Source organism: Passer montanus, unplaced genomic scaffold (assembly GCF_014805655.1).
Source record: "Passer montanus isolate IOZ18808 unplaced genomic scaffold, ASM1480565v1 scaffold17, whole genome shotgun sequence".
Lineage (NCBI taxonomy): Eukaryota > Metazoa > Chordata > Aves > Passeriformes > Passeridae > Passer > Passer montanus.
In genome coordinates, this window is record NW_024364270.1 from 3444430 (window position 1) to 3471458 (window position 27029).

Consider the following 27029-nt stretch of genomic DNA (forward strand, 5'->3'; position numbering starts at 1 on the left):
CAGAAGTCATTTAAAAAAGCAAGTATTTTATGCTTGAAAGACCTAGACCCAAGCTGGTAATATACTTAAACTATTAATTTTGGAACTTATTGTAATATGATGGAAGCTTATTGGGAATTATCTTTCTGGTTATTATGGGAGAAGAATGGACCTTCAGTTATTGAAATTGGTGGAATAATTGAAAGTATTCATTTTACAACCTCCAGCCTCCTCAGACTGAGTCACAGGTGGCTTGGAAACACACCTGCAGCTTCCTGTGCACAACCATGGAGTTGGATTCCTGTCACGTGTCCTCCACTGCTCCCTGTTGTGGAGAACCTTTGTGATAACCTGTTGCAACCCTAGTTGCCAGGATGACGTATTTGACACTGAAGGGCCAGGATCTCCCTAGATAAGAGTTTGGAGTTCAGATGGACTATTGCTCAGTTAAATCTTCTGTAATGAATCCAACTGTCATCCAAGTGCACAAATTTTTGACACTAGACAAAGCAGAATGAACTGCTAAAATAGCAACTGGAACTGTGTTTCAGCAGCTTCTCCTTTCATTGCCAAGAATTACATAGGAACCTTTCCCAAGATTAGATGTACATTCTAAATATATATATATAGATAGATAGATAGATAAAAGATATTTAGCTTATAGAATGAGTTACACAGAAAAGGAAGAGCATTTAAAGTTGTAAATGAAATTCTTAGCAACAATTTTCGCGTTGTAAAGTAGCTTAACAAACTGTTTATTTATTCCCTTAGGATGAACATATTGCGTATTTGTATATTTCTAATAAATGCAAACATTGATGTGATTTAACTCCTAATAGCAGTGATGCACAGCTCTAGTTGTTTGGCCTATGCACTGTAATACTGATTTTTATTTTTATTTTATTTCTGTAGGACTATTTAACCATTCACAAGTATGGCAATGCAGCCAGAAATGATCTTTGGAACACATTGTCAAAGGTAAAATACTTTAACCTATTGCATTGAGGGAGAAATAGGAATTTGCTATGGCGGTTTTCTCAGTGAGATCAGGAGTGAATAGTGCATATTGAGATCTTCAAACCACAGAGCAAATACCAAAAGTGATGCAAAGAAGTTTCCTTTGAGTTAACCTAGAGGCAACATTAAAAATATGAGTTCTGCAGCATTTCTATAGTTTTTTATGTTAGAATATATTTCCCTGCATGTGCTGCGTCACTGATGTGCAGAATCTATCACACTTCACAGAATCTATCAGTGACTTCAGTGGCAGCACACTGAGACCCATAAGCTGAAAAGCACATGAAAGTGCTGAGCTTTGGCAGTCCCATCACATGTGTTTCTGATTTTGTATGGAGTTAAGATTTTTGTGAAGGACAAAAATATTAAAGCTTCAAAGTATGATGTAAACAGAGAATTATTTACTGCAATATTTGGCATGCTGTAGGGACTTACACATCCAGGATTGGCTTGAGTTCTAGAACCTGGTCTAGGGCTCCACAATGGTTCATCATTTGTAAGATGAGCAAAGTGTCCCTGAATTTCTCCCCTATGGGATTAGTCTGAGCTAGCCTGAGTCTTCCCCAGAAAGAGACTGAGTGGAGGGCAATGTGGAGCACAGTCAGAGAGTTTTGGCACAGGTACCAGTTCAAGACACACAAAACATGAAAATCTAGTTTTAACTAATGACACCAAAACTAGGATTTAGCTGGAGATCAAAACATCTAGACAAGCAGGTATATATCTGTAAACTAAGTATTCAAGATCCTGTTCTTCTCACTGAGTCTTCAGTTGCTGATTCACAGACTTTTAACAGCTTTTACCTTAATTTATCCTACCTGGCTTCCAGCTGCCATGTGAGAAGCATGTCTGTTGTAGATACAATGGTTCTGAAAGAATGTGTTGAATATTTTAGGATTTTGACACTAGTGAACAGGAACAACTGGAGTCCCAGAAATCTAGTCAGTATAGTCAGCAGAGCTTAGAGAATAATTCAGTTGGCTAGCCACTACATGATTATTTTATAATAAACCTGAACCACTGACTGTTGACTAGAGACTGGAGATAATTGTTCAAATATAGGCAACTAGTGCCAGATTAGGTGCAGTAGGATGTTTAAGACATTCAGGTGTGTCTAACCAATTTAGCATAAGATACATGGAGAAATCTCTGCTCTTCTGGAGTGGCAGAAAAAGGTCAAATGTCATTATTCACCTACATGTGGGCAACTGAACCAAGTCCTATGTCTGTACTGACTGCTAATGAGAGTTGAGACAAGTAACATACAGTCAGGCTTTTAAATCTGTGTCTTAATCTGTAGCTGAATGTCACAGCAAGAAAACTTTCTTTTCTTCCTCTGTTAAAGCTTCTGGGACAGTTCTGGGCGATGGGAGGTCGGAGGAATGAATGTTGTCTTGAAAGAGCAACAGAATCTGCAGCTAATGAAGTGGAACAAAAATGAGACTGTATTCTGGTCCATAACCACTATAGCTATACTGTGTGCTCATATCTACTGTTGCAGCTGATAATTCTGTTTGCCTCAGTTGTAAATGCATTTGTTGCCAGCCCCTTTGTTCCTAAGGCAGTGCAACTGCAGCTTCAGTTCTGAAGACATCTTCTGCTTGTATTCATCAGAGGTTGCTCAGTCTGTGATCTCGGACTGTTCGACAGCTAGGAGCATGTCTGTCGCTGAAGAACAAATGAGGCCTCTTTCTCCTCATATGCAGTCTCATCTCCCACGATGCTATAGTATCTCTTTGTGTTTCAGATAAAAATCCACTTGTAAAACAGCATTTTTATTGACATATGGAATCAAATATGAACACATTAATCCTCCATGTGTTCTAACAGGTGCAGTTTATGAAGCAGCAGGGAATATCTTGGTATACATAGCCTCACTTTGGACATAAGGGACAGTATTTTCAAATAATTAGTCATTTTGACTTTCAGAACAGAGAAGCCCTGTATTTTTAGAAATTAAGGCCCTTCAAATATGCCTTATTGTTGGTGCCTGGCTCAACTAGTGCTGTGTCTTTTTTAACCTTATCTGGTTAAGAATAGCTACCCAGTATTTCTGTGGCTCTTGGTTAAAATCTGGTAAAGCAGGTTATTTCTTCTGTTTCAGCAGAAGTACTTGAATGACGCAGAAAATATGACTTTTTGACTCTCACTCTCCTCTCTGTTTAGATTACTCAACATTTATTTTTAAGATACAGAGAGCCTTAAGTTCATTTATGTAGTGTGTGTGTGTTGGGTGCAAGTGTGTGTGTGTATCTGTATACATGTGTGATGGTTATTTTACCCTCCAAAACCAGTTTTGATCCCAGGGGCAAAAAAAAAAAAAAAAAAAAGGTTTTACTGCTTCAGTGTATTGAAAATTTTCTTTATTTTTTTTCCAAGGCTTTGAAAAGGGTTGGAAAATCTGTAAATATCCAAGAGGTGATGGATCAGTGGACACTACAGATGGGCTATCCTGTTATCACTATCTTGGGAAATGAAACTACAGACAACATCATAATCATCTCCCAAGAGCGTTTTGTTTATGACAGTGATACTAAACCCAAGGATCCTGCCCGTGGGGATAACAGGTACTTGCATTTCTCAATTACTGTCTTTCAAGATGGTGTAGTTGCTTAAGTAAGTGCTTTATATGTGTATTTTTATGCAAATTGTTTTTTTAGAAATCTGAGCTTTTCTTGGGATCAATAGCGTGTGGCGATACTTTAATTTGAACTTAATTAAAATTGAGGATAATTGAAAGAATTGGAAAAAAAATACCCAATTGCATCCTGACAATTCTCTGTGGCAGTGTCTTACATCACTCATCTGTTTCCTCCCATTTTCTTTTGATTTTGTCACACTCCATGAAGTAATGTGGAATGTGATTGGAAGGTCTGATAGTTCTTAAGAAATTGTTTGGAGTGGACCTCTCAATGCTCATACATTGAGTAAGCAGAGGTAAATATATGTCAGCTACAGACCTTGCTTGACTTGGGAAGGAGTCAGGAGCTGAGCTAGACCTCTGTAGAAGGCAGGGGGTTCCAGCTCTTTCATTTTTGGAGGCAGCTGAGTGGGTCCTATAGGAGCTGTTACACTGGCTGAAATCAGCATCTCTGTCTCTACCCCTTTTCCATTTATTAGATTGTTTTTTTCCTGCTTCCAGCTGACTCTATATGCTTCCTTCATCCCAAAGACAAACTGACATTCCTGTCTGATCCTGGGGAATCCTCATTGTCTCAAGCAGTTTTGGCATTATATTTTAAGGCTAAGAATAGCTGTTGCTAGCTGATGCTAGAGAATTTGAAGATGGCCTTTGAAGTTTCTGTGTTGACCTGTTCATGCTCAGTGTGAAAGAGGGCACACTATTAACCTGGAATATTCTGTGTTTGTCCAGTAGATTTAAATTGTTTAAAAGTAAAATTTAATACAAAATTTTGATTGACATATCTGGAGCTTGTAGAATTTTCCTGTTGAGGAAGGCCTAAAATGATAGTAACATTTACTGGAAAGTGTTTAGAAGTTCATTATCTTTTTTTAGAACATGAACAGTATGGAACTCAAACATGACACAGAGTAAATAGTTGTTTTTCTGGCTGTATTGGAACAACCTAACAGGGTATTAAGCATCTGTCTAAATTCTGGGCTGAAATTAGTTTCTTTGTGAAAAAGAGATTAAACAACTGAATGTGGACTATTGGAAGTGTTCATGATTCACAGTTCAGTGCAGCAGGAGAGAAATTCTCCCTTCCTCTCTTGAAATTTTTCTTTGTGCAAGTTTATATATGTGTAATGTAATGTGAGTGGATTTTACTACTCAGAACAGCAGTTATTATTTTTTTTATTTACTAAACCAGATATGTTAAGCCTTCCAAATATTGTAGAGACATTTAAAAATAGATTTTCTAGGAATTCAGTATTAATTAAAGTAACTGTTATGTAATGTATGAGTAAAGACTACTGGTGTGTAAGTGATACCAGGGTGACCCTGGCTGGATGCCAGGTGCCCACCGAACCTGCTCTATCACTGCCTACCTCAGATGAGCTGGGGAGAGAAAATATGATGAAAGACTCATGAGTTGAGATAAGGACAGGGAGAGATCACTCACACAGAGTACCATCATGGAAAAAACAGACTCAAGTTGGAGGGGATGGAGGGGTGGGAAGTTACCAATCAAATCAGAGAAAGGTACTGCGTAAATAAACAAAAATCTTAAAACAATTTCCCCGTACCTCTCCCTCTTTCCAGGCTCCTGATTTTCTCTACCTTGTTCCCTCCAACAGTGCAGAGGAACAAAAATGGAACCTGTGGTCAGTTCATCACACGTCTCTGCCCCTCCTTCCTTCTCAGGTGGAGGGCTTTTGCTACAGCATGGGATCCCTCCAGCAGGAGACAGTCCTCCACAAGCTTCTTCATCATGAGTCTTTCCTACTGGCTGCAGTTCTTCACAAACTGCTCCAGTGTGGGTCCCTCCCTCAGGGTGCCATCCTTCAGGATAGGTTGCTCCACTGTGGGGTCCTCCACAGGCTGCAGTTGGATCTCTGTTCCTCCGTGGACCTTCATGGACTGGAGGGTCACATCCTGCCTCACCATGGCCTGCACCGGGGGCTGCAGGGGAATCTCTGCTCCAGTGCCTGGAGCACCTCCTGCCCCTCCTTCTGCACTGCCCTTGGTGTCTGGAGGACTGTTTCCCCCGCATAGTCTCCTTTCTCCAACTGCTCTTTTCCAGCAGTTTTTTCCCCCATGTTACCTCAGAAGTGCAACCACAGTGACTGATGGGGCTTGGCCAGCAGTGGGTCTCTCCTGGGGCTGGCATTGGCTTTGCTGAACATGGGGGAAACTTCTGTTAGCTTCTCACAGAAGCCACCCCTGTAACGCACCAAAACCTTGCCATGAAAACCCAATACAGGTGAGAAGTAGACTTAGTTTTATTTTCATATATGACATGAATTTGTAATTCAAATTCATGTGTGGAATGGCCAGGGCAATACCACCAGGGCAAAATCTGCTGGGTTTTTTAGGAGATTTTATTACAATTCTTGTTTCTAAACATTGGAAATAAGATTTAGTGCTAGAGAGAGCACAGGGAAAGATATCCATGTGTGCCCTGCCAGGAATTTAGTATCCTAACAGACAGTACAATACATATATTTATCTCCTTTGGCAGGTTTCTTCCCCCTTTGGATTGTTTTTTTTTCTATGCGTCCATTTCCTTTTAAGCACAAGCAGGAAAGAAACCCCTTGCTCAAGGAAGGCTTTACAGATGGGTTATTTACTCCAGCCAGTTAGCAGACAGAGATAATTTACCACTTCCCTGCTGAAGTTATTTGAAAGTCATGTTACATAAGTAACAAATAAATAAATAAGTACCAAAGAACAGGAACCATATATATTTAGCAAAAGGGGAAACGTACCGATGCCATTCACCTTTCAAAAATCGTCCATCAACTTACATTAGTCCTATGGCTTAGTTATATGTTTATAACTAAGTGTTCTAACACTGACTGTGCAATTCATTCATGCACTGCCCACAGGCACATGTGGCTGGGTATGCACAATGGCCATGTATCAATAATATCCTTTCATACCATCAAATTAACTGAAAAACAAGGTTCAGATACTCAGAATAAAATTAATCTTTTAGTTGGTAGTGACCTAGATATTTTTCAGTTGTTTGGCTTTTTCATTTCTTTTTTTTTCCACTGCTGAAGTGACTATTGCTTCAATTATTGTGGAAGCAGTAGACAGGGAAAATCACATTAGTGTGTGGTCGTTTGATAATTTGAGATGCATTACTCTACCTTGGTTTTTAATATTGAAAGAGCTGAACTTTGTATGACATGACACAGTTTTTCTACAGATTCACCAAGGGGAGTGGTAGCACTGTTGCACAGTGCAGTGTTCTGGCTTGTTCTGTGGGTGGCTTTGGTCAGGAAGTTGGCAAGGGTTTACTGATGTCTGCTGATGAGATATATATATATCTATATCATCAACATGCAGGTTTTGTGGGTGTTACAGATCAGTGGCCTAATTCACAGTCTAATAAAGTTGGTGCTTACCTCCCCTGCATGACCCATGAATTTAGGCGTTGGACTCATGTCTCCCTGGGGAGCCATAATGGGCACTGTAAATAACAGAGAGCAAATGCTATTTATGCCACATCTGAGGCCGTGCTCTTGCAGGGCAGGCAACATTTGCTTCCTTAGGGTAGTTTATCTATGGATTAATCGTGATGATCATTCTAAACACCATAAGAAGTAGATCTGCACAAAACACAGAAAAATGTTCCGGTCCAGGCATTTCCAGGAGTTTATCATCTAAACAGACAACGCAGTACACACTGGAGGGCTCCAGGGAAGGCTCTTAAGGCATCCATCTACCCTGTAGTCTTTTGTTATCCAGAGGTGGGGCTGTAGTTTGGTATGGCACAGCAATAAATGTCAATTCTATTGCTTTCAAAATGATGAGGAGTTTAAATTTTTGGTTCAGATGCTGTCTAGGCAAGTTTAGCTTTGCCTTACTGTTGAAATAGTCACTTCAGAGTAGGTCTTTCAAATGTATCTATTGCATAAGAAATGTAAATACAGATGCAACTGAATACTTTGGAACATTCTGGTTTTATAAAATGTCTGTGCTTTGCTTTATGCTGCGTATTTATGCAGCAGTTAACTGTTAAAAATGAAATGTGAAGCTGCATACTTAATTTTAAACTCTGAAATCATGTAGAGGAACACAGAAGCAGCAAGCAGATTTTTCTAAGTGATAAATGATAAAAGTGAAAATTGTTGATACCTTTGGCAGTGGTTGATGCCTACTCCATTACTGTAAGTGTTTTTAATTCTTCTACAGAAGAGAATGATTACACATTTTCCAATCTCCTGTATATTTGTGCTCTTTGTCATTATACCTGAAGAAAAATGTGTTTCAAGAGCCGTACATATACAAACTGTGATTTATTTCTGTGCATACAATCAACTGTATGGCTTGCTAAGCTCTAACATTTGGACTAAAATTATAGAAGGGACACAATTTCACTTCTTTGTAAACTGAACATAGATTTTACTTGACACTTACGCCTTCACATGATCCATAGTTCTTATTTTATGAGAAAATAAAACTAACAATGACAGACACTGTTTCTAGAAGCATCATTCCTTGGAAGGGCCAAAATCACCAACTTTGATTTGAGTGCTAAAGCCTGTGGTTGGTATAATGTTTCAGTAGCAATTTCAGCTTATGCAAGCAAAACTTTAAAACTCCTATTATAACTGTATAATTCATATTCTATCCCTGTATAACAACCCTTTAGTTAAGTGTAGTTTGGTGCTGGACTCCTGTGTACCCCTGTGAGAATAGATTATGCCCTTAGTTTATAAGACTCCGGGGGAGAAGGCGATATTCCATCTGACAGGGTTCAGTGGGTTTCCCTGCTTACAGAAAATGATGATTTTAAGGCAATAGTCTCATCCATCATTACAAAACAGCTCTCAGATATGACAAAAATCTTATGAAAAATAATCTGCGGTCTAGACAATAAACTAACCAGTTTTGAGGAAATCCATAAACCTTTTATATACTATATTAAAGAGCAGACCAAAGCTTTCTGGTTGTGGATGTGTTTTGCCCTCTAAAAATATACAGAGCTTGTCTCTGTAAAAGTGGAGAATAACCTTTCCAATGTTATCAAAATAATTAAGTTAATCTTGCTGGAATAATATTCATTTATACGGTGTTCTTATCATGCATGCAGTTTCCATTGCTAATCTTTACTTGTTCATGATAATATCCTAAAGGGGAATGTCTTGCCAGGCACTGAATACAGCTAGGTGAGAGGAAAGAGAAAAACAGGAAGATGAACAGATTGGGGTATGGACAGAATATGCATACTTGCTGTAGTGTGGTAATCCTGGGTGCCTTCCTCTGTGTAGCTGAACTGGGGAAAATTCAGTTGAACAGTGCAAGCCATGGACATGACCAGCAAAACCAGAGCTGTACAGACCCTTGGGTCTAACACCCTGTAGTAATTGCCACAGCTGGAAGGCTTTAGAGTGGGCTGCAGAGCTGCTCAGCAGACACTCCAAGATGAATGATTAACTGCAGAATTTATTTCCCTTCAAGTCTCTTCTGAATTTCCTAGACAAAGCTCCTTTATTTATTCAGGCTTTGCAGAAAAAGGGCTGTGCTTGTCCCTTTACCGATAATGATTTGCATAGTAAAAGCATTGCTGTGTTGGAATATTGCCATGTTTCTTCTTACATAGTTGTATAGCATTATTACTTGAGCAGTGAAGGGGAACTTACTCTGTCCACTTACCAGCTAAGGAGCTGGTTAAACACAAACCAAAATGTTAGGAGCACAAGGGAGCACAATACTGATTAGTATCTTTGCTATGTTCTTAGAGCAATTGCAGATTAATGTAGCATATGTAGTATTAATTATGTAATAAAAAAGGACCATAATATGGACAAATATTGTTCCATAAACTGAGAAAAGAGGGCTAACAAAATATAAATAGAAAGTAAAGTGCTCATTTACCTCCCTGTCTCTGAGAAATATCCTCTCATCTTCCATTTTCTCAGGTCCTTTGAGTGGTTTCTTGTTATGCCTTTCATCTTTACTATACCTGAAACATTTTGCCTGTATCGGTGTTTCTATGAGAAACAGCTATTGTGTTGTTACCTAGGGAGTGGATGGGAACCCCTAGTTCATGTGGAGAGACCTAAATGTCTTTATATCTGCTGTAATAATGATGAAGGGAACAGGCTCCAGGAAAGAAAGGTACCAGTGTATTAGGCACAGAGGAAATGGAATTAACGGGAATGAGATGAAAAAATCAAGAGTCCTCAGTGGATCACAAAACTGTGTGTGAGCACTGCCAGATATTGATTTAATCATTTTTTTTAGCTGGTCAAGCAGGGACTTGAAAATACTTGTTCTTGCAGAAGAGTGGGAAAGCGTGGGGTGTTCCCTCTCTTGAAATGCACAGTGGAGTAGAGGCCAGCTCTGTGACACCAACAGATCTTGTCCTTTGATATGCATAAGGACAGTCCTTAACCCCAGCAGCCTGAGAGAGGACAGTGCTGTGCTGAGTGCTGCTTCTCCATAGGAACAGGCACAGGGGCTGCCTTTGTGAGTGACCTGGAGCAAGCCTGCCTGCCTCGGGCACATGATGGAACAGTGCCTTTGCTGTGTTTACTAGCCCAGCCCTTGTGCTGTGTGCTCCCTGTTGCAATAGGGTTTTTTCTTTTCTGCAAAAGCTATTAGAACATCCTGGTTTTTTGTCCTGCTTTTTCATTTCTAGAGGCTTTTCTGATTGTTGCATTTAAAAAAAAAATCTGAATAGGAAATACCCTTAAAATCTCTTCCAGTACATATCTGTAGTAGTGTCTCCAGCAAGATTATGCTGCTATCAAAGACAGCAGAAATGCCAATTATAATTTAACATTTCATTTCCAAAACCATTTCACAGCTTCTATTTGCAAGAAGCTCATCTCCCTGGGAAACTTCCAGGATGCTCTGGTGTGTAATATATAGGCAACTTTCATTGTTAGAATTCACAGAATGCTAAAGAAGACAAAATTAGTGTGTTGTGTCATTGCTTCCTGTGTGGTGGCAGCGCTTGTATCCTGATAGAAGTTAGGCTGACAGAGAAAAGCTGCTGATGTATTTTATTGTCACTGCAGAATGTGCCACTTTACTCATCTTATTTGCTAACATTAACTCTCAGGAATTGCTAGATACCCAATCTAGTTAATTGACTTACATTAATTAAATCAATTTCATGCTGAGGAAAGAAGCATGTACTTGAGGGCAGTGCTGTGTTTTCATATAGAGTGAAGTCTCTGGGAGATGAAGAGAAGAAGGACAGCAAGTGCTTGTAGGGAGCTGCTTAACATGCAGGGGGTAGGAGGGGTAATGTGGCATGGCAGGGTGCAGGTGTGAGCCAAAGTTGGAGCATTAAAGTTGTGTAGCTGGAATAGGCAAATATGGAGTAGGGAAATGGAAAAGGGGTTCAGATTGAGAGTTTTAGTGAGGGAAAGACCAGACTGGGGAAGGCCCAGACAGCATTTGGCAGAGACAAGTTTTACATGAGGGATGAGGGTGGATAAATGGCATATTTTACTGGCTTGGGAAAAATCTGAAATTTGAGTTCCCCATTGTAGATCAGAGGATAAAACTTCTAACATGCTCCATTTTTTCTTCTTCCTCCTGCTTTTTAAAGTTACTGATAATGGCTTTCTTTTCTTATCCCTTTGCCTTTACACTCAATAGTAGAATCTTGGGTTTTATGGAGGAGATACTGTGGTAGGGGACTCTTAGAAAGTTTACTGAGGAAAGAGAAACCATCACAGGAATTATATTTTAATCTTGCTTAAATTCACAGTATTCAAAGGAAAAATCAGAACTTAGCACTGGTATATGTTGAAAAATAATTGGTACTAAGTCTCTGAGAACATACTAGAGAACTGTAAACATAGCTGGAGTGCTGTCTCTTACTCCTGTGGATCCTTCTCAGTCCATAACACATCCTTGTGCTCTGCTCAGAGAAATCCCAGGTCTGTGCTCTAGTCAAGGGGTTATGATTATGGGTGAAGGATGACACAGACATGGGATTTGCATGATCAGCACCTTGTGTGCAATTCTGCAAGGGTCTTTTGCACTGGTTGAAGGCAGAACAGATGATGTTGGAGAGATTAAGAACAGGGTAATGAGGCAGCTGTCGGGGCAGACACTTAACACTGCTAAAGCTTCTTTGTATCCATCTTTGATTCAGCACCCAAAGTTGTTTGTCACTTCTGGAAAAGAAGCCTTTTGTGTTTTGGTGTAAAAGGTACTGTTAGGCAGGGAGGAGACAGCATGTGCTAACAAAGAATTTGTAGTATTGGTTCTTTGCCCACATAATTTTTCTAAATTTGGTAAGGTACGCTACTAACACTGGCACTGAAATGAGTCAGTTTTAGATGGCTTCACAATATTCATAACCGCCTCATTTATAATTTATTTTTGGATGAAATATTTATCTAATATTACACAAAAATTTATAGAAGGTTTAGTAACCAGATAATTATATTAGTTATGCCATGTTATGTTATTATCAGACCATGCTTTTTTTTCCCCCCTCAAATTAGGCAATTTAATTAAAATTTACTAATTTAAATTACCTTGTGTCTACCCTTAAAAAAATAAAAAAGGATAATGAAGTTTAGACAGGATGGCTGAAGACATACAGTTATTTACTAACAGAATATGCAGGCTGTTGTCTTAAGGCAGACCCACAGTGCAGAGCTACACAGGCTTTCTTTCATGCTAGGGCTGCTGCTGCAGCAATGAATCTTTTTTATGTCTGCAACTTTGTGTTGTCGTTACATTGGTAAGGGCATTATATTTTGCATAAGACTCCTGGAAAATGTACATTTTTTCCCTTTTTCTGCTCTAGGATTTACTTATTGCCTAAAATTATTCCAAAGGCCCTTGCAAAATCTGGAAGGACTTAGGACTATGGCAGAGTAAAGGAAAAACCACAAAATCTGCATCTTTAATACATTGCTATTAAACATGTTAATCACTGTTATGACTATAGATGAATTATAGTGTCAATTATTATTTTAAAATACATGCTTCTAAAATTCATCCTTCTAAAATATATTCCAGCAATCCTGTACTGACATTGAACATATTTGCTCTTTATATATTTGTATTTAGGTCCATATAAAGAAAAAAATCCAAACAATCCATGATCCGTTGTATAAGTAGTTGCTCTTAGAAGCAGCTGTCAACCTTTCCTTTACAGTGTACTAATATGATTGCCTTTTTAATATGTTTCTAAATGAAAGCATATATAATAGACAAATATATAAAATTAGCAGCTGTATTGAGGCAGACCTGCAAATAAAGAAGCTTAAAATCAGAGGCAAGTCATCCTAGATGTGCTAGCCTCTTTTGAGACTAGAATATTATCTTTCTAGTCACTTTCCTGCAATTTTAAATATTTCTCCAAACTATAAAGATTATTCATAGTTTCCTTCATGTGTGCAGCTAAGTATTTGTGTTCAAAATTATAATAGGTTCACAATTCTAAATACCTTCCCAAATTCCAATTTGCTTCTCTCTGAAATATATATTAGGTATATTCAAGTGCCCATCCAATCAAAGTCTCAGACAAAGTAGATAAATCTTAGTAGTTAAGAGGCAGGACTACTCTACAAATTGATTACTGTTCATTCATGAGACATCTTCTAGGTTCATTTCTATTAAAAACTTGAAATACTCTTCAAAATCTGGCACCTCAGTTGTAGCCCATTCAGAGCCACCAGGTGGTGAAGCCATTATTTGCCTGGCACCACCTATCATGACCTGACCGTGTTGGATTGTTCTGGATGGTATGTTGGTCTGACTGAAAAATTAATCACCTCCATAGCTGGGGCATTAGGGAGAAAGAACAGAAGAACTCATAGAAAAAGCTCAGGTAGGTTTTGACAGTGTTTGGCTTAGATGGTAACAAGAAGACCAATATTTCTGAAGTATTAATGTCTGCCTCACTTGGAATTTTGTTACCTGCTTCTTACACAATAATGTGTGCATATTATATTGCACCTTACATTCACTATATCTGGACTCTTGACTGAAAAAATTAGTCTGTATTACAGAGCTCCTTAAAGACAATTCTGGAGCACTGTCTTTAATTCACAGTCCGTCAAAGTCCACCACAATTTTGTAAAGGAGCACGAAACTCCTGCCCAGGATACTGTAGAAATAATCTTAGAAAAAACATTTCCACAACCTTTTTCTTCCAGTATTTTTCTGGTTGCTCATGTAGTTGGTGTTATTAATTTATCTCTTTTTCTTTTTTCCTTAGCTGACCACTTTATTGTTCACCAGTCTGTTAGTCTTGGGTGAAGGCAGAACCCCGGTAACCCCAAATCCTGATGTCAGCACCATTTCCTTTCCTCATTTTGCTTAAACCTAGCAAACTGTGAATTCTACAATTAATGTGGTGTGTGTCACTCTTACTGTGCCCTGCTGTTTAATTTCTGCACTGCATAAAGTGTTGCAGCCAGAAATTGTCTGTGTACATGATTTGTGAAAGTCCTGTCCATTTCAGACATCAGGAGGTCTTCTCCTGTTAAACTAAAGCACTGTCCTTTCTGGTTTTAAGTTAGCTAGTACAAGTTAGCAACTTGTTCCTTGATGAAAAAATCTGGTGTTGTCTGCTTTTTCATCCCCCTTGTAGGGGAATTCAGCTTAGTCAGTTATCTTTACCAGTGTTTCTCATGTGTTTCTCACTGTTCTTTTAGTAAACTTATTCTCACTTTGAACTCAGGAATTAAGGTCACACTGGGCATATGCAGATGACCACTGAATATCTCAAGCTGTGTTCAGGGGATTTCAGTTATTTTGAATTGTTCTTTGTTATGCATTTTTTCATTTCTATTTGTCTTTGGTACAAAGTTAGTGAAATCTTCCTGTCTGCCATCTTCTATGTTCACAGGGTACAAGGAAATCCCTTGACATCCTGTCTCAGTGTAGGAAGTGTAATAATTGTGAAAGAGGGAATAACATCATCTTCTGTTGTGTTATGCCTCTGGGCACAGCCTACAATCACTTTACTGGCATGTATTAAATCTAATGAAATCTCTGGGTTTTTCAGTCTTTTGAGAATGATACTCACAACATGAATATATTGTCATCTCCTTATCCATTAAACAGAACTAACACTCTTGTAGAATTGCACTTAATAAAAATGTGTGATTTCCTGTGATACTCACATGAGCTTCCTCTGGAACCTGAATTACTCCTTACTGAATGAGATACTATACTATATAATAACCTGGGAAAATCTATGATACTTTTAAATTATCTTTCCCAACACAATCTTTCAAGAAAGCGTGGCTTACAAAATTGTATCCTACTGAGTTCTGCTTCTTGTATAATCTGTAATAGGAAGCTCTGAAGCTGTTCTGCTATTCAACAGCTTTCACTCATTTTCCACTGACCACCTTACATGTGCTTGTGCTCTCAGCCTAGGATTAAATGCTTCCAGGTATCACTGCAACAGGGCTCGTGATTTTATAGATTAGTTGAATACCCTTTAAGGTTTATCTTTGGACTTTCACTATGTTAACAGTGAAAACAAAGGCTTTCTTTTGGCTTGTGTTGTGGTTTGACCTCAGCCAGCATCTACGCCCTACGCAGCCACTCGCTCACTCCCCATGTTGGGATAGGGGAGAGAGTTGGAGAAGTGAGAAAACTCGTTGCTTGAGACAAAATCAGCTTAAAAGGGAAAGCAAAAGCTGTGTGCATAAGAAAAGCAAAACAAAGATTTTAGTCACTGTTTTCCATGGGCAGGGAGGTTTTCAGCTATTCCCAGGAAAGCCAGGCTGCATCATGCTTGGCAGTTACTTGGGAAGACAAATGCTGTGATGTCCCCTCTTCCTCCTTCTTACCCCAGCTTTATATTCTGAGCATGAAGTCACATGTATGGAGCACTCCTTGGGTCACTTGGGGTCTAATGTCCCAGCTGTGCCTTCTCCCAGCTTCTTGTGCACCCCAAGCCTCCTTGCTGGTAGGGTGGGGTGAGAGGCAGGAAAGGCCTTGGTGCTGTGTAAGTACTACTCAGCAATAGCTAAAACATCCCTTTGTTATCAAAGCTGTTTTCAGTAACAGTCAAAAAAATACCCATACCAGCTACTATGAGCTAGTAGACCAACCTTGCTAATCTTGCTAATAGAAGCTGTACTTGCCTTGGCAAGAAAAGTGAGAGATCTCTACTGTCTGCCTTCTGTACTGATTTAATATCCAAATATCACACAATCCTTTATTTAGTTTGTTACCAGCTTCCTGTGCCTTTTAATTTGTAATAAGCATTAAGGTCATTAGCCAGAAACATCTGCAGCCATCCATCTAAATGCTTCTTTTACTAACCACTATTTGTATATGTCTCTGGAGATCAGCCAGGTATTTAACTGAAGTGAAAATACAAACCTTTAAATCGTAGTTTTTGTTCTGTAAGATTTACTTGCTTTCAAAAGGTCAGATTTTCTCATTACTTTGCTTTTGTGGTTTTTTTTTGTGACTGAAATCCAAGCACATGAGTTCATGCAGATGACTCATAGCAATATATTCCCTTGATAAGAAATGCTAATGTCAGCATACTAACCTGTTCAGGGAATCACCAGTGTTTGCAAGGGCCATTGCAAACACAAGGGAAAGTGTTCCCTTCTCAGACTCAGTGCTGCAAAGCTGAGCATATGTGTTTATGTAGAAGACTTCAGGAGTTCCATCCAGAGAGAGCTGAGAACAGGGAACTAATGCCAAGGAGTCCTTGCTCCCTGTTTCTCATCTTCAGCCACTCTTGATGTACCACATTGTTATCTTTAACTGAAGAAACAGAGTTGGCATTTTGGGTATTAAGTTCTAGTGGTTAAAATAAGGAGATAGGTGTCTTAACCAGTCAGTTTTACTCTTGGATTTTCTTTTGTATGTTTTTTACTCTTAAACTATTTTTGTGCCTCACTTTATCTCTGTGTTAAATAGCTTTAATTATATCCCTCAGTGATATGAGGTCTTAGATTGTTATGCTCTCAAAATACTTCGCAAAGATTAGTAAGTGTTACCAGTGAACAAGAAATGGATTCCCATCCCACAGAAATTTTCTACATATCAAAACATTTCCCTGCACTGAATTGGGACAAAATCAAAGCAAAAATTTGGGAAAAATTGGTTTAGAAGATTCATTTCAATTCTGTAATTTAACTACCTTACATTTCAGTTTCAGTCATTTCAACTTCCTCCTGCAATTTTTTGAATCAGCAAACTGAATGTTCTTATTTAAAACAGTAGTTATAAAATGTTGCAGCAGTGCCTTTTTAAAATACTGTGCTTGAAAATCTGTGCTGAAGCCTTTTTCTTACAAACAGCTTGGTTTTGAAAATTTCAAGTTTCATAGGGAAGTTCATGTTTAATTATGGAATGTCTCTTTGTCAGCACTGAGTGAATGGAAAGGCCCATTTAGTTGCTTGGACGTGTGACTGGTGCCATTCAAGGTGCCATCAGGTATTTTACTTTGCCTTGTGCTGCCACTACACTGGCAAGAGTATCCTTACTGTCTTACAGACCATGGCAGAGGTCTCAAATACCCTACCCAATCATTTGCCATCACCTCAAACAACTGAATTTATCCCAGAGAAACTAAGTCATGGAAGAGTGATGGTTGGGATTTCACCAGTGCCAGCTGATGGTACATGATTGCTGTTCTTCCAGCCCAAGATAACTCACAATTTCATTTCTCACCCTACTGAGGGATTTGAAAATACATACAGCTTTTGGTGTTAAGCTTTCCTGAAAGTAATTCTGTAGCAGCTTTGCAGTGGGAGAGATTAGGGAAAAAAGCAGATGGCAAATCATTTGCCTCAATTGACTTGATTGATTTTGTGTGATGCCACTGGATGTACAGCCTGTATATTCTTCTCTGATATCCTGTTCTACCTACAGTGAAACTTGTTTTCCTGTGCTCTGATCACATTAGAGCAGAAGGCTTTATCTCCTGAAGTCTCTTCCCACCTAAATCATTCTATGATTCAAGTTTATGATTGCCACTACACTTTAAATTAATTATCCTTATTATATCCTGCTAAGAGGCAAATCACTTAATTTGCTTTTGTGCAAAGCTTTTTAATTTTGTCCCTCATTTTTCTGTTGTTAGATGTACTAAAAAAAAAGTAATTTTTTCCTTAAATCTGTACATTGTTCTATTCTTCTGCTTTGCTGTAGTTCTCCTCCTTTGATTTCCTGGCTAAGTATATAATCAAAGACTATTAATAGATTAATTGTCTTCTAAATCTAGATGTATGTAGCTTCTTGTAATTTAACTGGATTTTTGTGTGGTTTTTGAGGTTCAGATTCCTTCTTAAATATTCCTAAAGAAATAATCTGTATCAGGATAAGAAAGAACGTTTTAGAAATACAAACAAAAAGTGAAAAATTAGATGGTTGGATTTCTTAGTGGAAGGTCATAGCCCATTAAATTCTTGAGAAACCTGCACTTAATTTTTTCTTACTCAACTATGTGATAAAGGGTGTGGAAGAGTTAGGTGTCAAGAGTTTTCTGGTAATAGGAGTTTTGTGAGTGTAATAAAAACAAGTATTACTTACCAAGATGACAGAAGTATTCCTTAGTGCTAGTTGACATGGTAATAAAAAGACAGATGGAGCTTAATGTTGATAATGAGGTGATATATGTGGGGAAAGCAGTTCTAACTTAGATACTCAGTGGTGGGTTCTGAAGAAACTATTTTCTCTCAAGAAAGAGATCTTGGACCTGTGGTGTGTAATGTCCTGTAAATATCAGGTCACTGTCCAGACATAGTCAAGCAAGTAAATAGGACACTAAGGATTAGTAGAAAAGGAACATTTGAAAAAGTATGAAGAGTGTAGAAGAAAAAAGAATTATGCCACTTTTAATCCCTAGTAGATATGCCTTCAAAGCGCTGAAGCAAGGCTTGGTTTATCTAACCTGAAATAATAGGTAGAAAAAAAATACAGAGGTGGACAATAAGAAGGATTAAGTACAGTTTCTGTGTAAAGAATATCAGGATAGATTAGAAATCTTTAAGCCAGAGGTCTGAAAAAGCAGAATAAAAGAGGACTGTGGTTGTTCACTTTCTCTGCCATTCAAATGTGGGTAAGCTGAATTCTACAGTGCTACTTCAGTTACAGATGTTCTGTCACTTTATGTGAAGCAGTCACGTTGCTTGTATACTCCTTGTAATTCAGGATAATAAGCCTCTGAATATTGAGCAGATACCTTCATTGTTCTGTGAGTGATGACTAGGAATAGATCAACTTCTTTGTTTAGTTTTGAATCCAGGGGAGAAGGGAGAAATGCCGCTGGAAGAATGTGGTATTCACTGCCAGCAGTGTGTGGAGGCATGGTACATTATGGCTACTGGGAAGATGAATCTTGAAAATGTATGGATTTGCATCCCAGCAAAAACATTTCACGTTAATATGAAAAAGTAGTTGAAAAGGTGTGCAAAATCTGAAATGCTAGGAACCTTACCTTTTTGGTTTTAATTACCTGAGATCTTTATTTTGTAAGCAGAGGAAATAAAGTGCTGTCCTTTTTCTGGCTTTGCATAGCTCTTTGCAAAGAAGCCACTGAAAACCCAATATTACTAAAATATTACTATTCATCAGAGGCAGTAGTGTGAGGCATCTTTATTGTTTAGTGTTTTATGGTTTCAGGATTTGCCCACAAAGGGATCTCAGTTCTTTTTTGCTGAAAATCAAGTCATAACCAAGTAATCGTCACAACTATGATAATTTTCCAAGTGAGATAAAGTGTACTAATACTGCCTACCTAGTCACTATGTAATGCTCAAGACAAAAGAAAAATTATATAATCCACACAGAGCACAATTAGTTTGCTTCTAGTATTGCATGTACCTTGACTGATGCAAGATTCTGATACTCTGTGAAACAAGTCCTTCTGATTACTCTTTAAGCTGAATGAACATGCTTCAGTATTATGCATTGAAATAGTGCTACAAAAAAATCAACCAATGCATTTCTTTGTGCATTATCGTGTCAACCTAAGTTTAACTATTTCACATGAGCAGTTTCTCACTTGTAGATCAGCAAAAAAGATTTATTTATACTACCTTTCAACAAGATTCCCCTTTCCTTACATTTCTTGAAGATTGAACAATGTTATGTTCAGTATAGTTCATGTTAACATGTCTATTCTAGTTTTAGGTGTCTCTCCTCCTCAGCTTCAGAGATGTTTTTTTTTAAAATTCCTGAAATAGCCTGTAGTTATTCCACAATAAGAGGTTTGCCTTTAGCTCCCTGTCAAAGTGATCAGGTTTGATTGTGGAAGGACATTATGTGGGACACACCTCTGCAGCTGAGAAGCATCTCAGGCAGACTGAGCATGCAATTCATTAGCACCATTTCACCCAGGGACTGAGTGTGCTATCTGTACAGGCATCCGAGTCCTGCAGACACAATCGTGACAGTAAGAGGACTAAATGGGTTGTTTCAAGTCTTGCTACCCTGGTCACAGGGCCCTCAAGGCTAGATTCTTATTGTCACTGGAGCTGGTTTGTCACAGCAGGCAGCAGATGGCCAGGTGGAATGGGATGCTTTTTCCCCAATTAGATGCATACTAAGAACATGCTGGTGGTGCTCTCGACATATAAGGAATAAATAAAGGGTTTTTATGTATTAATAACTACTACTCTCAGACAAAGCAGGAGGAAAGCAGAACACAGTCCATATTTGTATGGATATCATTCAGAGACAATGAATGGAGGACACCTTTTTGGAAGGTGAGCCAAATGCGTCTCCCTGACATACACAGAAGTTAGCTATAGCTTCTTCTGCAACAGCAGCAGAAGTTTCTCTGAGAATGAAGAGGAGTGGAAGGAGAAAACAGATAAAACAGAGAAAACAGCAGCATTTCAGTAGGAAAAATATTTTTTTTCCCTAGATGTCTACTAAAAGGACACCTGTGGTTCCTCTGGGAAAGCATTAACCAAGAGGGTGAGATTTGGAGGTTCTGGAAAGCACCAAGAATGTCAGGAGGTCTCTTATAGATACAAGTAGATAGGCAGATAAAAGTTAAATTTGCCAGTACTAATATTCTCTACTAAATCCAATATGTTTTCTGGAGGGTAGATTTTGTGACACTTGATCTGCAGCTCCTTCAGAGGAGGTTCTGTCTTTACTTCAATAGGATTTACCTCAATTTGAGGCAATATAAAATATTATAAGGAAGTATAAAATTCTTTTCTGTATAGATATTACAATGTATAGAATACCATTCTGTGAAGTTCCTTGAAATAACATGTGTCCATGAGTATGTTCATACATGAATATTTGTGGGTATGTATATATGTGCTTAAATCAGCTACATAGGCAGCTCACAGTATTTTTTTATCTTGCAGTTTAGCTTTTTCAGTAGCAGTTGAGATGTCATAAAAATTCTATGCAAATGCAATTTTAATTTTTTTCACATAGCAATGTTCCTGTTCTTTCACATAATATAGAAACTCCATCCTAAATTTTGCCTTATTTTTCTCAATCATAGTTTGGAAGGATCTTTTTTGTTCTGGAGAGACAAGTATTTAGAACTTGGTATGTTTCTAAAGGCGATGTATTTACTAGGAGGTTTTTATGGACAGTCCCTAAAACACTGGTGTGTGTCTAGTAAGGTATAAGGTATTTAGGGTATTAGTGAATATAATTCAGTGCATCACTTCACAGCATTTCCAGACTGCCCTCACCTGTTGAACCCAGGAGTTACTGCTGCTGTAGCTAAAGCAGCAGGATGCAGTACACACTGTGTCTCATTATCCAGTTCACAGTCCAGAATATTAGTTAAGCCAAAAATGAAGGTAACATCCCCAGACTGGGAACTGGGAACTAATGCACCAATGGACATCCTTTTCTGCTGGCTGTGCTGTGGAGTGTGATAATATCCAGCACAAGAAGTGGGCAGACTGATAAAGCCAAGAAAATCTTCAAATAACACAACTTAATTATCCAAAAAGTGTCTGCCAGAGTATGTGCTTATGTGGAGCTTATCTTCAGTGCAGGAGTAGAGCTAATTATTTTCCTAGTGTGTCATGGTACTAACATTCAGAGAACCTAAAATCACATGGAAACTTTTTTCTTCTTTCATATGGCAGTAAATGCCATGTTTTATTTCTAGTATCACTCATAGCTCTTTCAGCTGTATGGTTGTCCAAGTATCACCCCATCTTTGCTGAATCTCTGCTGTATGGACAAATGTTTCCCTGCACACGGTTCTGTTCGAAGCAGTGCATATTCCTGTGTGTCCTGGGGGCTCTTTGCAAATGGGTGGGGAGCTGTGAGCTAAGTGTGGTGGCAGGGCACCCTCCCCCAGCCTCCAAGTCATGCCAGCAAGGCAACCCTTGGAAGCCAGCCCATGCTGATTGTGGCTGTGGAACATTTGAAGAAATGTCTAGTTTTCACTGACTGGTGAAATGCTACTTTTGAGAGTTAAGAAGTAGAGGTAATGATGAAGACATGAAGGAAATAATCCTTTCCATCTGTCCCTAAAAATATTCACTTTATACAGTCAATTTCTGTTTATTGAGATAAAGATGTTATTTAAAACATTTACTTCAAATGAGAAACAATTCTTAATACCCTGTAGGGAAGATGGGGTCTGATTATACCAGTGTATCACCAAACCCACATGGAGTATGTTTTGTCCAATTTGCATATGCATAGGTGGTCATAAATGGTGCCAAGAAGTGGAGATTTGTCCCATTAATTTTATTTTTTTTAAACTAGCAACAGTGAAAGCCCATTGTAGCTTTTTAAGAAGTTGCTAGAAGAGTATTGTATTTAAACTTTGAAGTCCCTATAAATCAAAGCATGTCTCATGTGGAGGTTTTTTCTAAGTAAATTTAAAAAAGTGTTCTTCTTTTTATGAGTAATCATTATTTCCTCTTTTGTAAAGCATTTTATTAAACTAGGAAAAGTTTTGTTAAAAAGTCCTCATATGATGATAGTGTGTGAAAAAATGGGAAATATAATTTAGGTTGGGGTTTTTTAAAATACATTATTTTTCTTTGTTTTATTGCTAATGCAAATGCATTTCAAAATCAAAGTAACATGTTAGAATCCACAGATCTTTACACTGCTACTGAGATTGTGTTTTGATTTCTTTGACATGATCCCTGATTGCTGTAAGAAGAATCAGTTCAGTATTTTTGTTCTTAGATTCCCCCTCCTTTGTCTTGCAGCTACTTGTGGCAGATTCCATTAACAATTGCAGTAGGAAATACGAGCCACATCTCATCAGAGGCAATTATATGGGTGTCTAACAAATCAGGTAAAAATAAACTTTCCTCCCAGTGGAATCTCATAAAGCATACTTGTGTTTTCCTCAAATGTATCTTTGGAATTGATCTTAGATAATTGTTTAGTTGCTCTGCACCCAGTTTTAACTGCTTACAATGAATTGCAAAAAAAGCAGAGCTGGGAAGGGAGGGAGGAGGAATGAAGGATGAGCAACAATCTAGATTTATAACATTGCAGAATTTAGACAGTATAATGTTCTTTTACAAAGAAATGTAAAACGCTAAGTATTTTATATTTGGCAAAACATATCAAATCATTGATGAATGCAATTCACTTTATTGATGGGTGAAAGTTAAATGTAATATTGTATAATGAAGCAGATATGATGAGTGTACATTTAGAATTCTAGCATTTTCAATTCAATCCATAGTCTTAACCAGGCCTAAGAAATGGTTGCTGTCATTAAAATTGTCCTTATTAATCTATAAAAAGTATTTGTTCTCTCTATTAGATAACCATATGCTGGACCTCAAAAGTGCATTGTTCTGCTTACTACGTATTTTCTTCCTCCTCAGTTCCTGCATGATCATAACAATATTAGTTACTGCCTGGAGGAGAGTGTGAGTGCTAGATGCTGGAGGTTTTTTATCATCTGTGAAAGGAAGCCCACCATAGAAATTTCATGAAATGTTTTTCTATTTCCTGAGCACTTCATGCTACATTGTCTGAGAGTTTTGGACTAGAATTAAAGAGAGTGAGGGAGGACATGTGGGGACTTGAATGGAATTATTATATAGAAGAGAAAAGAAGGATGCATGCATGCCCTTGACGTGTGGGCTGTAGAGGGAGAGCTGACCCTTTCTTGTATAATTAGAAAGGTATAGAGATTTCGCTCTAATAGAAAATTAATGGGAAAGAGGAGAGTCAAACCTGTGTGAGATGTTTTTTCTCTTTTCTAAGTTACTAAAATATATTAGTCACATAGAGCTTAGCAGCCAGAAGGACTGGAAATTAGTGGTGTATGGTCAGTAGAAATCTGAGTACCCCAGCCTTCTAGTGGTACAAGGTATGTGTTTCTTTACCCAGATCATTTGCAGCCTATGAGAAAGTAACATGTTTATGCTGCTCCCATGATAGAATGATCTAGAAGTGTGTCTGCAACCAGAGCAGTTTTCATACCTGGAAAACATACTCTCACCAAAGCGTACAGATTCTGTCTCACGTTTCACAAACTTACTATTTTGGCCATACTTTTTAACATTAACACTTCCAGAATACTTCAAGACCTGTTTGCACTTTCAGAGTCTGCCTTAATGACCTGTTCTACTTTTGTCCTTTAGGGCTTGATTGAACTCTCATTGAAGTTGTTAGAAAGGTTCCCACTAACTTCAGAGTGAGTTGATCATCCCATCTCATTAGGTTGCACATGCATGCCTCCCTCCCTTCACTCCCTCCTTCAAAGTTCAGTGTATTACTATTATCAACATAGGTGCTTCCTCATTGTCTTTTACTTGCAGAGTGCTGTGGAGGAACAAGTCCATAAAACTGCTGCCCACTCTTTTAAGATTTACTGCTTCTGTTTGAATGCCTTCAAGAAATCAACAAATTAATGATGGCCAGTGTGAGCAATTATTTTGGGCTGGCTACTATATAGAAATTAAAGAGGATCTTTTCCAAATCATCAGTCTCCTGTGTAGCAAATCAGTGACACTGTGATCTATTGTCATTATCCTTGTTCTTCCTCATTACTTTCACTCACTCATTCACTTGCTGTGCCTCATTGAAAATGAGACTGTAAACTTAGGACTACAGCAAAAACGTCCTCTTGCTTCTGCTTATTGTGGTCTAGGCTGCTATGTATTGAGGCTGGTATACATGATTCCTGGGAGTTTTTCTGCAGCAGGTATGTTTGTTTCATGGGGATGAGGAAGGAATTCTGAGACTCCAAAGGACAATTTCCAGGTTTGATTCTTGTGGACTGGAAGAATGTTGAAGATTTTCTGTTGTACAGATGACAGTTTCAGTATTGTTCTCGCTAGTATTGGAAAAAGTCTGCAAGCTGGAGGGGAAAGATTTGCAGAGAAGCAAATCAACTTTGGAGTAAATGCTGTTCATGAGGATAGTTTCTGTGCCCTTTTTAGGAAAGAGTAGGCAATTCCTTCTTGTTGACTAAACTGTTGTGCTGAAGGAGCTTCCAGTGTGACTGGAAGTGTGGATAGGAGCTAAGCTCTCTGTTGTTTGCTGTTGTGGTATGTTGACCCTGGCTGAACACCAGGCACCCACCAAACTCACTCTATCACTCCCCTCTGAAACTGGACAGGGGAGAGAGAATATAACAAAGTGTTCATGGATCTTGGGTAAAGCCTGAGTTGAAGATCCCTCACCAAGTACTCTCTCAGCAAAACAGACTTGAAATGGGAGCAGGATAATGAGAAGTAAAAACAGACCTTAAAATGCCTTCCCCCTCTCCCCCCTGCCTCCCCGTTTCCCAGCTCTGCCTCCAGCAGTGAAGAGAGAAGGGAATGGGGGTTATGACCAGTTCATCACAAGTTGTTTCTCCCACTGCTCAAGGAGAGGAGTCTTTCCCCAGCTCTAACATGGGGTCCCTCCATCAAAGTCACAGCCTCCTCTCAGGCATCCATCTGCTCTGGTGTGGGTCTCCTCCACGGGCTGCAGTGGATCTCTGCATCCCTGTGGATCTGCATGGGCTGCAGGGGCACAGCTGCCTCACCATGGTCTTCACAAGGGTCTGCAGAGGAATCTCAGCTCTGGTGCCTGGAGCACCTCCTGCCCCTCCTTCTCCACTGATCATGGTGTCTGCAGGGTTGTTCCCCTCACATGTTCTCCCCCTGCTCTTCTCTGGCCAAAATCACATCTGAGCAATAACTTCTTTTTTCCTTCTTCTTCTTAAATATGTTGTCACAGAGGCATTACTACCAATTCCAGTTGGCCCAGCTTTGGCCAGTAGCATGTCCGTCTTGGACCCAGCTGGAATGGCCTCTGCTGGACACAGGAAAAGCTTCTGGCAGCTTCTTAAAAAAGCCATTTCTCTAGCCTCCTGTCTGCTACCAAACCTGGCCATGCAAACCCAACATAGTCATTTTTACTGATCACACACCTAATTTCAGCTGCCAATAGGGAAAAGGGTACAAGTTGATGACTACCACTGTGATTTCTTGACATGTCACTTAAATCTTCCAATAAAATTAACCTTGTCTGTGGGTTATCTGATAGAAATGAAACCACAGCAGTTTTGAAATAGCTGTATATAGAAATACATCAAAACATGTTCCTCTTTTTGTTTTTTTGGTGGTATTTCAAATAACAATATCCATCAGGAGTTAACCCCGTGCCTTGCCCTAGCTCACCAAGAATGGTTATTTGCTGATGTGAGAGGCTTTTCCTTCAGGTACATCCAGAAAGATGAAAGAATTGTTGATTTTTGCATCCGTTTTGCCACTGTGTCTGTGACCTCATCAAGGTGTTGTAGGATACCAGCTGGTATTTTCATGAACAAGGGCTATGAGGATGCTCTCCAGCTCTGTGAGAGTGGCATGAATTTAGGATGATTGAGTTGCTGCTCTGTCCTCATCTTGTCTGTCTGTGGCTACATGCCAGAGGTAGTGAGCATGCAGATCACTGATTGTTCAATAGCTGAGCAGGATCAGTTCAGATAACTGCATCTCACCACAATTGCTGGCAACAGCACTAGATCTGTCCATTCTTCACAGCACTGAAGTGAAGGAACACACTGGAAATTGCAGCTATGCAGTGTCTTTTTGAGTTGTAGTTCATTGTGCTTTGCAGGAAGTCCTGTAGGGAGGACAGTGCCAAGCCTTGGCAACTTGTTTGACAAGGTGCATTGTTGCTGTTGAGTAAGAAACATCACTAGAAGGCTTACTAGAAGGGTGGTTTGTGCAGCATAGTTGATTTACTTTGGATTCTCTTTTTTTATACATTGTTCTGGTACAGATAGATATCATATAGATTGGTCAATTAATTAATATCTTTCACTTGATTGGTTAATTAACAAAATGCTTTTCTTATAAACAATCTTTGAGAAAAATAGGAAAACAGAGAGTAGGAAAACAACACCTGCAGGTTGTTTATAATAATAAGCTATCATTGTTTATCTTCAACTCCCTAAAGTCTTACAATCTGATTCTGGGAGAACTTGCCTAATTTTCTTGCTCTCTGACCAGGCTGTCACATCCACAGTGCT

General features: G+C 38.8%; 1 protein-coding gene across 1 annotated transcript in view; it reads left to right on the forward strand.

Moving 5' to 3' along the window:
- The window catches only part of TRHDE (thyrotropin releasing hormone degrading enzyme), a 206084-nt gene that overhangs the window by 128181 nt on the left and 50874 nt on the right, over window positions 1-27029 (forward strand). Inside the window, exons 8-10 of the mRNA XM_039704191.1 lie at window positions 892-957; window positions 3376-3563; window positions 22750-22838. Of these exons, the coding sequence (XP_039560125.1) occupies window positions 892-957; window positions 3376-3563; window positions 22750-22838 (343 nt within the window). The remainder of the gene's footprint in view (window positions 1-891; window positions 958-3375; window positions 3564-22749; window positions 22839-27029) is intronic.